The sequence below is a fragment of the Piliocolobus tephrosceles genome, chromosome 8, assembly GCF_002776525.5.
Source record: "Piliocolobus tephrosceles isolate RC106 chromosome 8, ASM277652v3, whole genome shotgun sequence".
NCBI classification, from domain to species: Eukaryota; Metazoa; Chordata; class Mammalia; order Primates; family Cercopithecidae; genus Piliocolobus; species Piliocolobus tephrosceles.
In genome coordinates this window covers 126,992,943-127,013,760 of record NC_045441.1, presented here as the reverse complement: position 1 = coordinate 127,013,760, position 20,818 = coordinate 126,992,943, and the positions used below count along the sequence as shown (strand labels likewise).

Below are 20,818 nucleotides of genomic sequence, written 5' to 3'. Positions count from 1 at the left end.
GACATTTATCTCTATTGTTATCAGAAGTAAGAATTCTTTAATCTTTCTCTTTGATTTTCCTCTTAGCTATAGTCTTTCTCTCTAACTCTACTTTTCTTGTTCTTGAAAATCTCTATATGGTTCCTGTTAAAGGTCTTTCCAGCCAAGTTTACTGGGCTTTGACTGGTTTCTGGCTCTCCTGGTCTGTTTGTTTAGCCCACACAGCTGTGTCTGTTTGCACTAATTTTGTGTATTTGTTCCCTACACACTATTATGGTTTTCTGTGCGTGGGTTCATCTCTTCTCTCTTAGACTGACAATAACTGGCTGAACCCACCCCCAGCTGCACACAGAGAAGCTATTTGAGGACTGATAAATGACCCAAGTTATTCTACTGTACACTTTTACCTTGGTTTTAATTCACGTTTCGTTTCTCCATTATCTCTAACTTCTGGTTGTGTGAAGAGTATGAACTTTCTTTTCATGTGGAAATATTTCAAACTTCAAAGGATTATTAGGCACTAAACAATGTTCCCCGGAGAGACGAGAAAGGCGTTTTAGTGTAATTTAGTGTAAAGTTCAAAATTCCACAGCCTCAGGTTTTGTTCCTTGGCCAGTGTTTGTTCCTGGGTCGGTAGGAAATTTAGCATTTCAGAAATGCCCTCTGCTTCCTGCAAAATCAAGAAGCTCTTGTAATGTAGCAGTTAACACAGGAAGAAAAAGGAGAAAATTTATATCCCCCCTTTTTTCTTTTAGGCCAGAGCCCCATGAACAACTTCAAAACTTAAGTAAAAGGCCGTAAACATAGGTATTTACTCAAAGGTTTAGGAGTTTGAGCTGATATGGTTGTCTTTTGTGTATGACACACTTTAGTATTTAAAAGTCTTTGAGATTGTTCATGATTTTCCTTAAATATCCTTATGAAATGTGTGTAACTTGTAATTATTAACATTGTATCCAGCCACCTCCCTGCCGTCCACCCACTTTGAGGTAGAGGTTTCAGCTGTTGGACACCCCCTCCTCACCTCAGAACCTCCCAGGCACTAACTCTACATGTGACTCAGGCGGCGTGGGAAGAGATTCAGGGGGAATTTTGCCTCAGAAGGACATGGATGCTCACCTCTTCCATCATTAGGCCACCTGATCGTCGCTTGAGTTTTGTTTTTTTTTGAGGTGGAGTCTCCCTCTGTCACTCAGGCTGGAGTGCAGTGGCGTCATCTTGGCCCACTGCAACCTCCGCCTTCCGGGTTCAAGTGATTCTTGTTCCTCAGGCTCCCAGGTAGCTGGGAGACACCACCACACCTGGCTAATTTTTGTATTTTAGTAGAGATGGGATTTTGCCATGTTGGTCAGGCTGGTCTCGAACTCCTGACCTCAAGTGATCCGTTCATCTCAGCCTCCCAAAGTTCTGGGATTACAGGCATGAGCCACCACGCCTGGCCAAGTTCTGTGTTTGTGTGTTTGTTTGTTTTTTATTGTGTGCTCTAGATAAGTGACACTCAAGCTTTTTGGATGGTACAATTATTTTAGTTTATGCAATGTCAAAGGCACACCAGACACACCACATGAACATGTGTGTGTACATCATACACCTCACTCATATGAATACTGCACAAATTGATAGTTCTTTACGGCATGTAGTGCCCTCTGATATTGTGTATTCTATTTGATTCCATTTCATTAAAAACATATACCAGTCACAACCCAATTGATTTCACAAACCCATGAATGGTTCATGATTTGGAATTGGGAAGTTACTGCTCTAGGTGCTTCCATAAGGCTGTGAAAAAGTTCCTGCATCTCAGAAGGCAGGTGATTTACCCAGGGAATAGTTTACACACACATATGTGCACCTGCACACACCACTTCTCAGAGAGTTCCATTTGTAAGATGTGTTACAAGATTTGATGAAAGTATGTCTACAGAGAGGGCCTGAGTTGAAGCTCCCAACACAGCAAATAATTGGGAACCACCACTTTTTGGTTTTTTTTCCTGGTCCTGGTTTCTGACTCCAGTGGGAAATTAGGTTCCTGAATGTTCAAAGTCCAACATTCAATACCTGTATGACTGTCCTCATTCTTTCTTTTGTAAATAAGGAAACACACACAAAAAGCAAAATTAAACCAGAGACAAAGAAAACATGAGACTGTTGATGCATTTCCCAGTTATTGTAAGATTGCGTCTCCCACTCTTGGATGCTTCTGAATGTTTTGCCCAATTTCTTTTGATGCCTCCCAAGATATAGGGTGATGGTTTATTTGGGGCAAGGCTGGCAGCTGCTTTCGACTGCTCTTTTGCAAGGAACTGCATGAGGATAGCCACTGAGTTTATTTTTACATCTCACCACAGGACAAAATCCACATTTTCAATCAAGTGTTGGACACTCCAATTTAACAAGTTGTGAAAAATCTGTTGGCCCAGATAAACGTATGCTAAGAGTATTCCTTTCTCTAAATTAAGATTTTGTTCCCGGAAGCCCAAGAATTCATTAAGGCCATAATTAGGCATGATCACTGATGATTTAAAATACAATAATAAAGAGGAAGTGTATACTGAGCTTTGTAGGCACCATTGGATCTGTCCTGCGGTTGACTTTTTATAGCTGTAGTTTAAAAATAACTTTTCCATTTCATCTGCTGGCTGCCTTTTCTCCACCCAGCCCTTCATGTAAGTAGGGTGGGGGTTGTCATCCAAGCTCCCATTGCCACAGGCAATGACATCTGTTTCAGTGACATCAGAGAAAGTGCCACATCATCTCAAACCAACATCAGTTATGAGGTCACAGGCTTTCCCATAAAAAGGGCTGGCCTCATCTGTCATCAGTGAAAAGAGACAGCAAGCACCCTCCAAAGATGTATTTGCTTCAGCAAACCCGGAGTTACCCTGGGAGGGGGCATACTCTCATTAGCTGATGTGGTCAAGGGAATTCATCTGAGTAGCTGCCCAAGCTTAGAACTTAACTTGATTAAAGGCACATAGCAGTCGTCCTCTGATTGAAACTGAGGTGTCTTTGCTTTGGAGCCAATCCTCCTGTTTTGATATATATGCATCAGCTTAGCAATTCTAAAGCCATCTCATCAGCTTTTTTGGTGTTTGACAGAGGGACAGGTTTTATATTTCCATTTTTCTAAATAAAGCCCAGGCTTGTCTTCCTGACACCTTAACTAGGCAAGGAGTACCCTTGATTCTTTTATCTATTATCTGCATTTTATCTTTGGTGTACCCAGAGAAAATACCACACAATAGTCATTTGCCTTGATGGGTTTTGTGTCATTGTTACTGAAATTTTGTTAGTATGCATCTTCTTGCCGTTGGAATGGGTTTTATTGTGGCTCTTCCATCTAAGGCTTAGTCTCTTTTAATAGTAATATTTTCATATTTAATGGTGGACATATCTCCCAGTTGGGCTGGTGTCAATATAATGTCACTGGAGTTAAGAAAAATCTACTTAACTAAGATATGCTTTATTATTAATTTGAGTAGGTTATTGATTAGGGTGCCATGCTTTACCACGTTGGAATGTACACAAGCTATGGGGTCAGATAGGTTTTGGTTTACATCTTAAGTCCTCTACTTATTAGTTACATGACTTTGAGATGATTGCTTAATATTTGAGTGTATGTAGTTCCTGGAACTCAAGTAGTAGGCACTCAGTACTCTGTTATTGTTCTTTTTTTTTTTTTTTATGATGAAAAGGAGTGTTTCTGTTGTATGGATGTGTATGAATTACCCGAACTTTATTGGATCATCGAAGTCTGTTTGGATTTTGGGGATGACTGCATGAAATGCCTCAGTGTTGCTGATTGACGGGGACTTGTGCGTGTTGTCATTTCCACCATCAGTTCCGTTTACTTTCTCCAGCACCAGTAGGAGAAGCAATGGCAAACAGTACATTATTAGTCACTGTCGCACTTTCCACCAACATTTCAAACTAAAAACGTGTATTTTAAACTACATGTTTGCTCATCTTAAAGAGTTAGATTATAAACTGTTAGAAATCAGGGACTATTAAACAACCATTTTCATTTGCAGTGGATTCAGAATATAATCATCTGGAGTTGGGAAAGGATGTGTCTGCGAATGCCCATGAATGCCAACCAAAGTGCTGTGCAGTCAGGAAACACCAGCCCTCCCTGCTGTCTCCAGCCCTTCTTAAAGGGTCCTTCTTCCCAACTTGTAGCACTTTACACCTGTAACTGGGAAAAGGGGGATTCCAATTTGAGCCTAAGATATTCTTTCAGGGGGCTTTGGATATATCTGGCCTGCCGCAAGTCTGTTTTCAGGAGGCACTGGGGAGCCTCCTGGGAGACTATTCTTCCTAGGGGAAGGGGTACCAGGCCCAGAGATCTCAACCAGAAATTGGAAGGCAGGACTGATTCCAAGTATCGTGTGGATTTTTTTTAAAGCTATTCATGCTCTAAGGACCAGGCAAGGGGTAGGGGATGGGTAGGGAGGAAGTATGGGCTGGCTGCAGGTCAACAGGGATTGCTGGTGAAAAATGGAGTGGTCATTCCCCTTTCAGAACAGCTTAAGACTTTAGAGCAAAAGTAACATGCCTTGGTACCATCTGGAAACGTACTGACTGACGCCTGGATGGAGAGACGTTACCCACTCATGCCCAGAGCATAGCTAAACTTCAGCACCTTGAGGCCACCAGCTTACAGGCAGCAGGAGTGCCCAGTGGAAAACTGAGGTGCCAGGAAAAGTGGCAGCCATCACTTAAAGAAGGAGCTCTTGAGCAGGCCAAGGGAACAGAAGACCGCTTTTCATAGCTTAGCAGGAAGGAGAGACCCACTCCTACGATGGAGAGTGATCAGCAATAAGAGGAAAGGGTTTGTGCCGTGTGGTCTTATCTGTGGGCTTACCTGTAAATTTGCCCAAGGACTTGAAGAAATATCAGCAGGGAGCGCCCAGCAAGGGCTTTGGGGCTGGCATTACAGGTGGTAGACAGTCAAATATATGCTCTGACCAGTGAAATCTCACTGTGAGAATGAATGCACACTCAGGAAGTGGCTGTGCAGAAGGAAAAGGCAGCTGTGCTGTTGGGTAGAAAGGGAATTTTCTGGGGAAGTCCTGGAAGAACAGAGAAAACGCTTCATGAAGAAAGAAAGGCGCTGCATCATAGAACCATTTAGTTGCAAACTTTCTTTAAGTAGAATTTAAAGTAATTATGCTGTTGAGTATTTCTCAGCATTAAGTAAACATACAAAATGCTTTTAAAGAAAATGGTGCTGGACGCAAGTGGCTCATGCCTGTAATTCCAGCACTTTGGGAGGCAGAGGTGAGAGGATCTTTTGAGCTCAGAAGTTCCAGACGAGCTGGGCAACAAAGTGAGAGACCTGTCTCTACAAAAAATAAAAAATAAAAAAAACTTAGCTGGGCATGATGACTCAGGCCTGTATTCCCCCCCAGCTACTCAGGAGGCTGAGGCAGGAGGATTGCTAGAGCCCAGGAGGTTGAGGCTGCAGTGAGCTGTGATCGCACCACTGCACTCCAGCCTGTGTGACAGAGCAAGACTTTATCTCCAGAAAAAAACAAAAAACAAAAATTGTGCCTGAATACATTTAAATATAAACCAGGTCTAAACTACATTCAATCATACTTCTGTATAACCAGAAATGAACAAAAATGTACGATTAAGTACAAAAAAAGATCTTCACATTAAATGGAACTTAATTTAGTGATATTAGCTCATAGAATGAATGATCTTTTTGTTGCTTAAATTAAAATCACTATACCTGAGAAAAATGTCATGTAGATGGAACCGCATAGGAGTTTTGTTTTTGTTTTGTTTTGTTTTGTTTTGGAGATGGAGTCTCGCACTGTTGCCTGGGCTGGAGTGCCATGGTGCAATCCCAGCTCACTGCAGCCTCTTGCCTGCTGAATTCAAGTGATTCTCCTGCCTCAGCCTTCCGAGTAACTGGGATTATAGACGCCCGCCACCGTGCCCAGCTAATTTTTTGTATTTTTAGTAGAGATGGGGTTTCACTATGTTGGCCAGGCTGGTCTCGAACTCCTGACCTCGTGATCTGGCCACTTCGGCCTCCCAAAGTGCTGGGATTACAGGCGTGAGCCACGCGCCCGGCCTGCAAAGGTGTTTTGAGTCTAGAAAGCTTCTACTCCATGTGCTGAGGGTTGCTCCAATTCACCCACCACTCCTAGCCATTTGAACTGCTGAAAGCAAAACCATTCTTGTGGCCAACCTGTCTTTAATTTGCTTAAATTGGGAGAACTTGTTTCATTGGTACTAGCTGGGGGTGAAGATGCAAGCCCAGGAAAAATCTGCTTGTCCTTCTAGCACCTGAATGCTATTCGGGGGGTAGACTGTGATGAGAAGCAAGTTATCTGCGAAAGCCCACAGTGTTCTGTGAATAAATGATTTGGTGATGTTTTCTAATGAACTTATGTGGCTGTCTAACATTGTTACATCACAGCACGCATTTTCTGAAAATCCTTGAGACCCAAGAGAGAGCATCTGCTCATCAAATCTTTCCACTTTGCCATATGCAGTGGGTTTGGGGGTGGGGGATGAGGGTAAGGAGGAGCTTCAACTCTTTACACCACTCACACGGAACTCATCCCGGGTGCTGTAACTCAGGAGGGTGTGTTGTCAGATCCTTTTCTACGCCTTGCAGTGTTCAGAATTTGCAAAGAATTTTACCATCTGCTCTTTCTGTGTGCTGATGTCACACAGAGCAGAGTATATAAGACTGTTCTTATCCCTCAAACTTTGCCTTTTAAGGAGAGGCACAGTTGTCCAATTTTAGGGATAAAATGTCTCCTTTTTTTTTTTCTCCCTCTGCTCTTCCTCTCTTGTCTTTTTCCTGGAGAAAGGCTAGAGTCTGCTTCAAAGGATGGTTTTAAGGACCCCTGGCTCTGGGCATGAGGGTCCAGTTGAGCAGGCATCTCTGTTCTTTCATATGTTGGCTTCGTTTCTGACTCTGGAGGTGCTGCGAGCCTTTAAGAACCATAGGCTTGAGCTGCAGGTGGCTGTTTGCCTCTCTGCCCTAAACAGAGCTGTTCTTGTTTTTCCTCTCCTTTCTCTCTCTCTTCCAACCTGCCTCTGAATGCCTCTTACTCTGAGTTGGCATTTCCAATTACAGCCCCCCACCCCTGGCCACTCCTTCTGTTATTCGCTGCTGGTCATTTTTTATTTTTCCTTCTCTTTGCCTTTGTCCCTTTATGTTTTTGTCAATGTTTCTCATCTCTTGGTTAAACGAGTTCTTCTTTTAGTCAACATTTTCTTAGTCTGTTCAGGTTGCTATAACAAAATCTCATAAACGAGGTCACTTATAAACAACAGAAATTGGTCTCTTCCAGTTCTGGAGGCTGGGAAGTCCAAGATAAAAGTGTTGGGAGATTCAGTGTTGGGCGAGGGCCTGCTTTCTGGTTCACAGGAGGCAGCTTCTTGCTGTGTCCTCTCATAGTGGAAGGGAAGCACTCTAGTCTTTTCAGCTCCTTATAAGGGCACAAATCCCATCAATGAGGCCTCCATTTATAACTTAATCATCTCCCAAAGGTGCTGTGTCCTAACAGCATCACATAGGGGACTGGGTTTCAGCATAGGGATTTAGGAGAGACACAACCATTCAGACTTTAGCCACCCTCCAAAGTGTTCCTTCTCCTTTGTTCTCAATCACTGAGAAACAAGCCACAACCTGTCAGGGGTAACGTGGAGGCGGTTACCTCTAACTCAGGGCAGTGCAAGGACAGGACCTTCAAGTGTGAAGGCTGATTCTGAGCCCCAGTGAGCTCTGTGACAACAGTGCTAGAAGGCACTGGTGTTCGTGTCTTCTTCCAGAGGAAACTGTCCCTTTGGGCTCTGCTGAAATGCAGGCATGAAGGCACGGCGACCTTCCTGCGTCACACGGGGAGATCTAAAAGCATCTCTTCTCTGTCGGCCTCCCCTCACGGCTGTTGTTATCATTGGCAGGACTCTCCTTCAGCAACTCCAGAAGCTTCAGACTTTGGTGATGGGCAAGGTTTCTCGAACCTGCAAGTTAGCCGGCACGCAGACTGGCACCTGCCTCATGGTGAGCTTCCCAGCAGGGTAGTGCAGTGACCGCCCCTGGCCTGGCCCCTGTCTCCGCTCTCCGTCTGCTTACCAAGGCCAAGTGCTGTGCAGTAGGAGAAACCACACGGAGGAACTCCACTCCGAGGCTGTTCCTCGGTGAGGCATTCCGGTGATGTTACCCGTGGGTGCCGTCTACCAGCCTGAAGGGGAGAGTCTGTGTCCCTGGCTCTCCCAGGGTATAAAGCTGTGCTGTCCAGAGCCTGGAGTCCGCAGCCCCTCGTGTTCTCTCTCTCCCCACAGGTTGTGGTGCTGTGCTTTGCTGTTGCATTCGGCAGCTTCTTTCAAGGCTACGGGCCCTATCCTTCTGCCACCAAGATGGCTCTGCCCAGCCAGCATTCCCTGCAGGAGCCCTACACAGCCTCCGTGGGTAAGACAGCACGTGACAACTTGGGCAGGGTCTTGTTTTATTTCCCTAGAGCTGGGTTTCTCAGCCTTCCAAAAGGAATCTTCTGTGAAAGTTCAATGTTTAAACAGTGGTAAAAGTGGAGCTTCTCCCTTAGAAGAAGCAAGTGGGGGTTCTCCTGGGGCCCCTCATCCGCTGGACTGAGGCATCACTGGGAATTTTCTAGAGCTGGACAGAGCACAGTTTGCAAACTACGGTTCTAGACTGTGCTCCCTGATCCATTCTGACATCTAATTTTTGAGTTCTGATAAGGGAGAGGGAAGTAGATGAGGGACAGAGTCTGTCGCTTTCTGTGACGTTTTAAGAGAACGGCTGCGTTTCTGCCTCCACTGAGTGGGATTGTAAGAGTAACGTAATGTATATAGTAAGGGCTTGTAAAGTGAAGTTAAAGAATCAGCAAGATCAGGGCCAGGCGTGGTGGCTCACGCCTGTAATCCCAGCACTTTGGGAGGCCGAGGTGGGAAGATCATGAGGTCAGGAGATCAAGACCATCCTGGCTAACATGGTGAAACCCTGTCTCTACTAAAAAATACAAAAAATTAGCCAGACATGGTGGTGAGTGCCTGTAGTCCCAGCTACTGGGGAGGCTGAGGCAGGAGAATGGTGTGAACCTGGGAGGTAGAGCTTGCAGTGAGCCAAGATTGCACCACTGCATTCCAGCCTGGACGACAGAGTGAGACTCCATCTAAAAAAAAAAAAAGGAAGAATCAGCAAGGTCAGGAGTTCAAGACCAGCCTGGCCAATATGCTGAAACCCCATCTCTACTAAAAATACAAAAATTAACTGGGCATGGTGGCGCACGCACCTATAGTCCCAGCTACTTGGGAGGCTGAGGCAGGAGAATCACTTGAACCCGAGAGACGGAGGTTGCAGTGAGCCAAGATCGCGCCACTGCACTCCAGCCTGGGCGACAGAGCAAGACTCCGTCTCAAACAAACAAACAAAAATAATCAGCCTGCCTTGCAAAACCTTATGCCCAAGATCTAGAGAATTTGGGGACTCAGATGTCAGATAAGAAGCGTATGGTGTTCTCATCTAGAAATAAATGGATGGTGAGTAAGGAATACACACACAAATTCACACATACGCCTATAGGGAGAAGCGTGGGGTTAGGTGGTACAGTAGGAGGTTTTGCATTCTAAGGTTTCAGTTACCTGTAGCCAATGAACATACCTGCAGTTCCCTTAAAATAGCTGAATACACTATAATAAGAAACGCTACCTGCAGCCAATAAAAATACCTGCGGTTCCCTTAAAATAGCTGAATACACTACAATAAGAAACATTACGTGCAGTCAATGAAAATACCTACAGTTATGTGAAAATAGCTGACTACACCACAATAAGAAATTTTGAGAGAGAGAGGCCACATTCGTGTAACTTTTACTGGAAGATATGGTTAGAATTGTTCTATTTTGTTATTATCGTTGTTAATTGCTTACTGGGCCTAATTTCTAAATCAAACTTTATCATAGGTACATATGTATAGGAAAAGGCATATAAACCCTATGTGCTATATGTGCTATATGCCCATATTTAAACCCGATAGGGTTTTTCCTGTAATATATACCTTATACCATATACATAGGGTTCAGTTCTATCTTCGATTTCAACCATCCACTGGGGTTCTTGAAACGTATACCCCATTTATAAGGGAGGACTACTGTATTATATTTGGGATAGGGAAAATTTTGCATTTTGAAACATCTGTGGCCTTCACCAGGCAGGTGTATCTCTGCCAGGTATGACAGAAGTGCTAGCATTCCAATTAAATAATTTCAGTGGCCTGTTGGGAATTTTTCCCCCTAAGGAACTATCTCTCTAAATTTAATTGGAAGCATAGTTTCTATGTCGTGGAAAATTGCTACAGAGCCATCTAGCTGTGTGACTGTCCTATAAAACAAAGGAGATTGTCTGTCCTTTGATGTATGGCTTTGGCTTTGTGTCTCCTCTTCACTTTCTAAATGAAATGCCCTGTACCTCATCCCCCTGCCAGACCTACTCACGGGGGATGCTGCTTCTTTTAGCTGGGTCTGGACATCTGCAAGTATTCCGTTCCCATTCCCCACAAATCATGTTCCCTGGATGGTTATGGCTGGTAAGGAGGGGAGTTTTGTATTTTCAAAGCAGTGGGGGTGGTAGTTTGCCTTGTGTTTATTTGCTTTTCTATTGTTCTTCCAGTACCATATAATTGGTATAATTTTTCAATGCACAAACTCTGAAGCTCTAAAGTCTTTAGAGAAAGCCAAATCCTGTTGGCACTCATAGTTCTGAGCAACAAGAACACACACGTTGTCATCTGCCACCAGCCCTGAGTACCTGGTGTGAGGAGATGTGTTGGACCCCTGTGGTCTTTTGCTAACACCTTGTTATTCTGCTCTGTCCTCAGTGAGATCCAGGAACCTGCTGATCTATGAGGAACATTCTCCCCCAGAAGAGCCGTCCAGCCCAGGCTCGGCTGGGGAGCTGGGGGGCTGGGATAGAGGTTCCTCCCTGCTCAGGGTGTCAACGCTGGAGTCCAGGCCGGATGTGGATCTTCCCCATTTCATTATCTCGAATGACACCAGCCTGGAGAAGTCAGTGCTCTTGGAGCTGCAGCAGCACCTGTGAGTCACAGAGACACAGAGCCAACTCCTCTAGTGCACTGATGGTGGGTTATGAGTCACCAACCTGGAATGTGAGATCGAGACTCTCCATAGGCCTGGTTCAGTCCCTCAGCTCTCTCAGGACCTATTTCCAGGACCTGGGACTGCAGAGAGTCTGTTGCTGGCCAACAGCTGCCCTGAGTAGAGATGGGGAAAAAACCCAGCGTGAACTCCCCTATGTCTGCTGCATCAGTGGGTAGCTGGCGTGATGGCATCAAGAAGTGGGGGAAGGGCTTGAATCCCTTCCCCCACTGTCTCCATCCTCCCTTCTAAGCCACACAAGTGAATGCACAGCCCAGGTAACCACAATGTGTTTACTGTGCAAATCCAACTTTAAGACATGTTCTGTGGCTTCAACTAGGGAGTAGATATGTATTGGGCTATATGTCAATATATGTTTATGATTTATATGTAAATATACATGTGTTAAAGCTATAGCTATTATAGTTTTATACTTATAAATGTATGTTGAGGTACCGTTTAAGAGGCACTAGGCATGCATTTCCATATTGAAAACAACCTCTATTTGGCACCAATTCTACATGAGTTGTTTCTCTTAGGTAGTTTCTGGGAAAAATCCCTTTGTAAACATAAAGGCTTATGCGACAACAAGGTATTGTTATTGTGGTAGGGGAGGTCCCTGGGCTTGCACACACGCTCCTGGTTACGTGTGGCATGATTGGTGTGCTTCCCAGAAATGAGGCCATTCCAATGTAAATGTGAAAGATTTTGTTTCAGATTCTTCAGCTTTCATCCCCTAATTCTGCAAGGGATGGTTTATAATTAAGTACTTTTATGTGTGTACATTTTACATACATATTTAACATTTACTAGCACTTACTATTGTAAGCACTTTACAGATGTGAGGCAGGTTGAGTATCCCTTATCTGAAATGCCTGGGACCAGAAGTGTTGTAGATTTCAGATTCTTGAATATTTGCATTATACTTAACAGTTAAGCATCCCTGATCCAAAAATCCAAAATGCTTCAGTGAGCATTTCCTTTGAGCATCATGTCAATGCTCAAAAATGTTTAGATTTTAGATTTCTGGATGAGGGCTAACAGTATCATACAAATCCTTTTAGCTATCCCAGGTGGTAAGGCATCATTATTATTCCCGTCATAGAGAAACTTCCCAATGTAGCCACCGCTGGGATCTCTAGAAGACCCAATTGCCTTCTTACTTGGCTCTGGACACAGTTTCTCTCCTCTTAGCTAAGCTGTTCAAGGCCCCCTTGAAATCCCATTTGTTCTGTGATGTCTCCTAGATAACAGAGCCTCCCCGCCCTCCTCTGAATGCCTACAGATTTTCCATGTTGTTACACAGTTAAATAATGTATTGATTTTCTGTTATGGATTTATTATTATTTCAAATTAGCTCATTGTTAAAAATCTTTATCTGGATTATTAACTCTTCTAGGCCAAGGATCAGCTCTTATTTTATTTTCTCCTTCCCTGAGTTTAGCATAGAGCTAAACATCTTAAGTAAATAGAACAATTTAATGCATCTCATAACAGGTGATTATCAAGCCACCATATTTATCCTACTTAGTATCCTTAGTAGGGCTGGGATGCCTTGGGTAGGGATAAAGGTAAGAATGTGGACCAGTGGAGAGGCTGGTAGCAGGGGACTTAGGAAACAGAGAATTGCTACTAGGAGAGAAGAGGACAAGTAACATGCCCAGGCTGTCTCACCAAGTTACAACCCCTGAATGATTGCATCACACTACAAAGCATGAGAATTGTAGCTAACAGCTGGTGGGTGACTAATACTTCTTTTTCCTTTTAATGTCTTCACAGGGTCAGCGCCAAACTGGAGGGGAATGAAACACTAAAAGTTGTAGAACTCGACAGAAGAGTGAACACCACTTTCTAAAGAGGCTGCCTGCACCCCGTCCTTTCCCTTAACTCTACTTTTACATCCCCAAACCACCTTTGTCATCAGCTTTTCCTCTTTGCCACTGGATCTTCATGAAGACATGGGCAAGCATTAGTGGCTTCAGATGGGAGGCCAGCCTGGGACTTCCCCTGCAGTGAGAGAGCATCTCCCCCTGGTCCATGCCCCTCCTGTGCAGAAGGAAGCCTGCATCCCTCCCTTCCTTTCTCTTACTGCCATAGGAAATTATTTTAGGGGCTGGAGGTGGGACAAGCAGGCTTGTTTTCACCAGTAGTGCCAAAAAGATACTGCCTAATGTGCACCTGTGAGGTGTGATCCGCCCCCTGCTTTGGAGACGAGATGGCTCTTGTTCAGTCAAGACCCCAGACTCGGGCCACAAAAATGCCATGATGCCTGTTGGTATTTGGCAAAGCACTGACCCCTGTCCTCCCTTACTCGCACCGGGGTCTCCCATGTGAACGCACCCGATGGCAGCCCTCCATCCACTCTGCCCTCTGGGGGCCCTCGCTGGATCGTCTCCTGCACCAGCACTGGCAGACGAGGGCTCCCGTTCATATTCTCAGGCCGCAAGTGCAATGCCTGAGGGGATCAGGCTTTTCTACTCCAGGCAAACCTGCCCCGTCTTGTCGCTTTTAGGACCTCCCACAACCTGGTTCCCCACACATCCATAGTTCTGCCTCCCCGGCTTCTCCTCCCCACTTGTAAATAGTATTTATTAGCTTGCCGAGGCTTCCTGCTAGCAACCACACTGAAGAGATCAGTGCCTCCTTTCAAGCTAGCCAAGTTGTCTGCTAGCCTTCAGAGCGAGGAGGGCACCTTAGGCTCTGGGATCCCCTGTCTTTCCAGACAATGTTTTGTTTCCTTTTTTTTCTTTTTCTTTTAACTGGAATAATAACCATTGAAAAAGAAGTTCCCTTAAGCATGTGTATGTCTGCCTCTAGGATGAGCTCAGAGCGAGAGATGGCACAATGCCTCGCTCAGGCCCGGGGCTCCCTGGCCACAAGCTTTTTCTATCCTGTATTCGTGGCAGAGAAGGGAAGCCCCGTTCCTGACAACAGACTTTTCAGACAGCCTTGCTGGCTTGTCTTTCCACACCTGCCTGGCCCCCTCCTCCCTCCACACTTCCACTTTGTCCTCCTCGTCCCCTGCCTCAACAAAGCACGGTGGCGTAGGTGACATTTGTGTATCTACATTCTTACCTTTGATAGTCAGGTTTGGCTACTTTGCAGCTCGCCCAAAGAGATACAACGTAACCCCCAACCTACTTTTAGTTGTTTTTTTTTTTTTTATGATTAAAAGTAACTTTTGTAGTTTAAAAAAATCTTTCCTCTTTCCTACAAATAAGAAATGGAAATTGCCTTTTTATTGTATAATGTAGAAGACCCTCAAGTGTTTTTTTTCCCAGCTTAGGAAAGATTTTGTGTAAGAAATATGCGTAGAGTTTGTATTTTATTTTTAGGAGCAGCTGAAATGCCTTTGGTTTTGGCTTCTCTCTCTCTCTCCCCTCCACCACACACACGTCATCTGCATTGTTATTGGAGCCTGTACTTAGAGGGATTAAGCCCACACCCTGGCTTCCATTCCATATCAGGTACAGGATTTGATGTTATTAACATTTGTCATCATACCTCATAAGCGGGTCCCTGCCTCGTCTGTCTAGGCCCATTTGGGGCTCCCTGTGAGTGATTCCCCTCTCTCTGCTATGCTGGAGAGGGTTCCAGCCTGGAACGCGGCCAAGTTCATCTTCTCACTGTGAGTGGAAGCTGGATTGGGCCCCTGGAGTCCTGGCAGCCCTGTTGTCTGGAGGGTTCTTGTTGTCCCTCACATTAGCCAGGGTGGAGACTGTCTGGGCTGTACAGGAGGAGGGTTGCTCGCAGGTTCTGCTTCTGCTTCTCTCTGCTCCACTGTCTGCAGCCCAGATCCTGTTGGGCCTGGCTGGTGTCTGGTAGCCATGGGCCTCCACTGACCCATCCCTCTCTTTTAAACTGTCAGGTCATTTTCAGGCATAGGCAGCCTATAGGGCCCCAAGAAGGCAAAAAGATAAGATGTACTTAAGTAGCATTTGGGCAATGAGGAAGGAAAGGTTTCAAAGTTAAGAGCAGAAGTGAGAGAATGAGCCAGCTCACGTACCTGCTGCAACTGAACCAGAGTGGGTTTTCAAGGCTCCCAGGTGTAGAGTAGAAAACATGCTCTTCTGAATGAGGAGGGAGAAGGTAAAGGAAACTTCTAGCCCCCGTCCTTAGTGCTTTGAGGATTTTATTTTCTCCCTTATCTACCCTTGCTTGACATCACTCTCTAGACCTCCAAACAGCAGGACTCTTTCTCTGGGAAACTGTCCTTCCAAAACGGAATCTATGTAGAAACATGGGACATTAGCCAGAGAGCTCAGATGGCCCTTTTAAGGGGGCTCCAAGAACCAACATCACTGCTCTTTTAGATAAACCTCTGCCCTCCACTCCTTGCTTGAGTGAGTTAAAGGAACTCAACAATTGTCCCTTTCGGAGGACAAAATGGGGTCAAGAGGACACAGAAGAGTTGTATAGCACCAGATTGGTTCCAAATAATTAATGGATGTGTGCACATTTTCTATTCAGGAATTAAGACCAGAATATCAGTGGATTTGTTTTCCCCATCAAGTGGCCTCTTAGACTAGTCATTAACTTATGATTAACTCTAAAGATTTCAAATAGTGGCAGACATTGGCTCCTGAATGTAAGTTTTGAGAAATACGAGTCTGTCAGACGACCATAAGCCATAAAGAGTAAATCTCTTAATTATATTTTTCATCACGTCAACAGGTTTCCCATTTCCCTTTCTTAGATTGCACCAGTGAAATCTAATCTTTGCAAAGATTCAGAGAACTAATTTTTCACTGGATAAGACCTGCGTAACCCAGACCCCCCAGTGCGGTTCTTTTCACAGCTCTCGACTTTGCACTTAAAAAGGGATATTGTAAATGAAAGGCTGCAGTGCCAGTTTTAAGAAAGAATTTCTGTGAAGTGTGAGGACTCTGGAGTCTAGCTCACATAAAGAGAGTGTTATATAAAAATCCGACAGCTGAACTAGGTTGCTCTTTTTTGGCAGGGAGTGGGGATGAGATTTGACACCAATATGGGCAAAATTAGATAACCTTTTGGTTAATATAAATGATTTTGATTTGGAGACCTGATTTGTAGATTGTGAAAGCAGCTTTTAGTTCAACTTATTCACAAACCCCCTATAATTACCATGGTTTTTTTTTTTCTTCCTAAATCTCTTGGTTCAGCTTGCGAATCTTACGTGCCCATAAAGTTGGGATGTTGAATTGGCTCTTCTTTATTCTGGCAGTGAGTCAATGTCCAGCATTTTTTCATAAGTGTTTTATTAAAATTGTTTTCCAGCATTTTATGACTCCTCCCTCCCATGTCCTCAGACCCAGCAAAAGCGTAGAGGGAGAATCAGAGGCCTTTCCAGGCCAGCTCCTCTGCACACATGTCATACAAGGTGTGAATTTGAGCACAGTCCAGAAATGGAGACATCCCACCCCCGGTTGAATAATGGCCCATTCATGCTGACCTTGCCAACACAGAGAGGGCAGAGATGCACGAGAAGACCTTCGTCCTCCCCAAGTCACTACAGGTGGTTCTGTTAAAGCCAGTCTTTAAGAAACCTGGGTTAAAGACCCCAGCACTTCTGCTTGCTGGGCTGACGGGACCTGTGAAGCCGTGGGCTGGTAGTGCCCTCTTGAGAGTCATTTTGTTTGGCCACCTTCAACTGAGGCTGTCCGTAGACACATGCTAGGATAGGCCCCACTGGGAGGGCAGTTACAGGAGGGAGTAAGTGGTGGTGACGTGGGGGCTGTGAAGGATCCGGAGACAAGTCTTAGATGTTTCATTCATTCATTCAGTTACTCCTAAGACTTTTCAGTTTCATAAGGAAGAGTGTTGCCTGAGGCCCTGGGGAATATCGGGGAGTAGAAGGGATTGAGGAAACATTAATAGTAGTTATTCAAAAGACCCAAATGCCTATGCTTCTCTCTCCCTCCTTCTCTCTCTGACACACACACACGCGTGCACATGCACATTCCTCCCTTACATGCTCATTTGTGCCTTAAATGTGCCTTATATGTAAATCCAAGATGACTGAGGAATCCCTCGTTGCTGGGAGATTTTGTATATATTCTTTCATTACTAGATTGAGGTGGGTGTGGGGGAAAGAATTTTTTCCAAAGGCTGAAAAGTGGTTTCCTAAAAGTGAGCCACTATCAGATTTGCACATCAGGAGAAAAGAAATAGGGTTACATCCATTAGGAAAATCCCAGTTTGCAGGAGTGCAATCACATCAGAAAAACAACCAGCCAGGATTAAAGGTATTATAAATCCTCACAGCGGAACATTTCTCAGGGCAAAGGAACCTGGCCCATTTGAAGATTAATGTTCCATGCCTTTGTGGTCAAAGGGTCGGTACTTAGCACAGGAAAAAACTCGGTGTTGTTTTGTTTTGTTACTTTGGACGACATAAAATTCAGGAATGTTTTATTTAGTCTCGATTTCTAGAAGGAAGGGAAATAATATTTCTTGAGCATTTACTAAGGTGTTGGGAGCTCTGCTAAGTAAGTTTTAAGTCTTTCAGTTTTATAGATACAGAAAACAAGGGTGACTCTCTACCACAGGATGAATAAAGAACTAAGTAATATGGGAAATGCAACAATTTCTGGACTAGCTGAGCCGATTCCTTCCTGTTATCACACTGTAAGCTTTCAAGTTCTCTGGGCAGGAATTATAGCACCTGTCCCCTGCAATGGCCCTGCTGTGCAATGCTCATTGCTTCCCTTCATGCTGGAGCAGTCCCCCAGGTGTCCATCTCCTACCTTTTTGTTCCAATCTTCTGTGAGTTCCAGCTAGCAGGCTTTACATCTGGGGAAAGGAAAACCAGGGGTTTTAGCTCTATTCTCTGTCCCCATCCTTTGCTCACCAGCTGGGTGAGAACGTGAACTTTTTGCACCATGTACCCATGGCTCACACTACTTAGAAAATCACCTTTTCGGATAAAACACTTTCTGAGTTCATGGAGAACACCGGCACTCTTTGACAAAACTGTGAGTGACCCTTTTTAAACAATGCTGAGCAGACCCTGGGCTGTAATCAACGGTGAGCTTTAATGTCTGTGCTGACAGTTAGATTTTGCTCTCTTTTGTAACAGGTTACATAGACCAGCAGTGTTTAAATCTAAATACGTTGTGAGTCTGTTATCTGTCCTATCGCATTTTTTAAATGACTTTTTATTCTTTATTATAGCTAAGTAAATACCAAAAAAAAAAAAAAAAAAGCTTTGTAGGACACTTGTACTTAGTTTGGGGAAGAAAATAAATTGAAATTGTTATGCTTTTGTATTTCCATTTCTTGCAAATAAATATTTTTTTCTTAAATAGTAAGATGTTGCCCAGTCTTTACAATCTTGGTACTATTTTGAAAAGCATTTTTTTTTTAATGAGCATGGGTTTGTGTATGTGTGCCGAACGAACCATTCTTTCCTGGGTATCTACTTGGCCTGAAAGAAGAGCCTCAAACCAGCAATTGGTATGTCATATAGGGCTGAATCCAAGCCTTAGCTGGAGGAGTATTGCGAATGTAATTGTTATTTTCAGGCAGCCACGGGAAGAAAAACAGTATCCTCTAGAGACTTCTGCAGCCTGACTGTTATTTTTGTTGTCTCCTCTAACTATTCCCTAACTAGATTTCAACTGTCTGTGGATTTGATTTTGCTTTCCCCAACTCTGGTTGCTTGAGAAGAATCCTCTGGACTTGAGCCAGAAAGGAATGATCCTTCTTCCGACGAACAGTTGCAGAGGATGTCTAACAGATTCATGCTCCAGAAATTCTGAGGAAATGGTTGATAAAGGTCAATGCACTCAAGCAGAGTAATTTTCATTCCTTTACAACGTCTGGATCCAAATGTAGCTTTCTTCACTCAGAGAGTGGGGGCTTCGTTTCGTCTCAGACTGACTTGGGATGTTAGAAACTAAGGCCAGGGACCGTGCTTGCTTGGAAAAACAAAACAAAATGTGCGATGTTTTTGTTTGTTTCTTTTGTGTTTTTTTTTTTTCTTAGCAGCACGCCCAACCCTGCCCTGGCCTTGAGGGTACATTAGTCTGCTCTATCTTGTCCTCCCCAGAGCACCTTGACTTTTTGTTGTCACACGAGGGGGCCTTTCCCTTCAGAGGCTTTGATTATCATGCCCTACTCTTTCTTTTATGGGGAGCCTGTTTCTGAAGCCCCCCAACCCCCCAGTATGCTGATATCTTTTCAGTGGTGTGTGGAGAGGGCAAATACTCACTGATCTGAGAATGTTCTGTATTACTCATGCCTTTGCAGTTTCTGAATTTCTAATGCTTTGACATCTAGGGCCTTGCTGACCCTGGAGGGACCGCCCCTGCCAGGGCTAGCCCATTCCTAGCTTAGGAGCATGCCTTTCATACACAAACCGACCTGGAGCCCATAGCCCAGCCACCTCCTCTGTGGCCTCTCATACTCTGGGCCACTCTCCTCGTGCCCTAGGTACCCTAGGGCCAGGTACCAGACAACTAGAGACAGTCTCTAACCCCGCAGCCTACTGAAATTACTCAAACTAACCAATCCAAAACCTGTGTACCCTGTCTGGCCTGTTTTTTTGTGTGTCAACCACAATAATAGCCCTTGCTTGCATTTTCCCTTCATTCCTCCTGCTTCTTGACCCACCCTGGTGCTTCCCCATGTGGCCTTGCATGACATCCCCTCTCCTCTTGGGAACTGTGAGTAACAAGCTGTCTTTTCAATGGCCTGACCATCCCCAAATAATCGTATCATAAAAATCTGCTGGCCTCACCATACCCGAATAATCATACCATAAAACCTGCATTTTAAAATGAGTATCAAATGAGAGGCTGATCCCAGACTCATGGGCATCTGGGGCTTCACAGATGGGCCTGCTGTGATTTAGCTTGAGGGAATACAGATCTGTTATCTCTGCACACTGGTTGTCACTTTTGTTCTGGAGAGGAAAAGTGAGATCTCTAGGGAGTAGTGTGGCTTGTTCATGGGAAGAGAAAGCAGTGTCTAAAACCCTAGTCCTGTGCTCAGGTTCCAAGTTAAGTCATACTTGATATCTCTGACAATGAGTGCCATAGAGGCAAGGGAACACCTGGATACAGTGGGGGGAAGAAACAAGTGGGACTCAGAAGATAGAGGTGTATACGTTATTGCACTAGTTATACCATTAACTTGCTGGCCTGGAAAAGGAGACACTTACTGAGTGCCTACCATGTACCAGGAAGTTCTCATGAATTATCTCTAACTCCTGGGTTCAAGTGATCTTCCCACCTCAGCTTGCCAAAGTGTTGGGATTATAGGCTTGAGCCACTGCACCAGGCCAGTTTTCATGAACTATCTATGATCTTATTTAATTCCTCCAAAATCACCCCCTTCGGGGGGATACATATACCGCCTTTTACAGTTGAGGAAACCAGAGTTCCAAAAGAGTAAGAAACTTACTCAACACCATCCAACAAAGCAGCTGCAGCTGCGAGGTTGAGTCCTGGGCTGACACCAAGTCCACAGTCTTCGCACTACATTCCACAAGGTTGTAGGGCATTTAAAAATTATAGGTTAACTTTTCAACATTCAAAGGATTTTCATAAAACTCCAGATTTCCATCTTCTCTTGAAAGACTGGGAGACACAACAACTTCAAGAGCTGAAAGGTATCAGCCCCCAGGATGGCATTGTCATTTCTGGTGGCCACATTTCCCCACACCCAAGCTGGTTCACTCATTCATGGTACTTACCTGGTCCTTCTGTCATCTGAAT

General features: G+C 44.5%; 1 protein-coding gene across 1 annotated transcript in view; it reads left to right on the top strand.

Annotated features, from left to right (window-relative positions):
• Positions 1-18,409, top strand: part of CREB3L2 (cAMP responsive element binding protein 3 like 2) — a 129,666-nt gene extending 111,257 nt beyond the window's left edge. The window contains exons 9-12 of the mRNA XM_023190040.2: positions 7,912-8,011; positions 8,293-8,419; positions 10,844-11,060; positions 12,900-18,409. Of these exons, the coding sequence (XP_023045808.1) occupies positions 7,912-8,011; positions 8,293-8,419; positions 10,844-11,060; positions 12,900-12,975 (520 nt within the window). The 3' untranslated portion in view covers positions 12,976-18,409. The remainder of the gene's footprint in view (positions 1-7,911; positions 8,012-8,292; positions 8,420-10,843; positions 11,061-12,899) is intronic.
• The last annotated feature ends 2,409 nt before the right edge of the window (positions 18,410-20,818 follow it).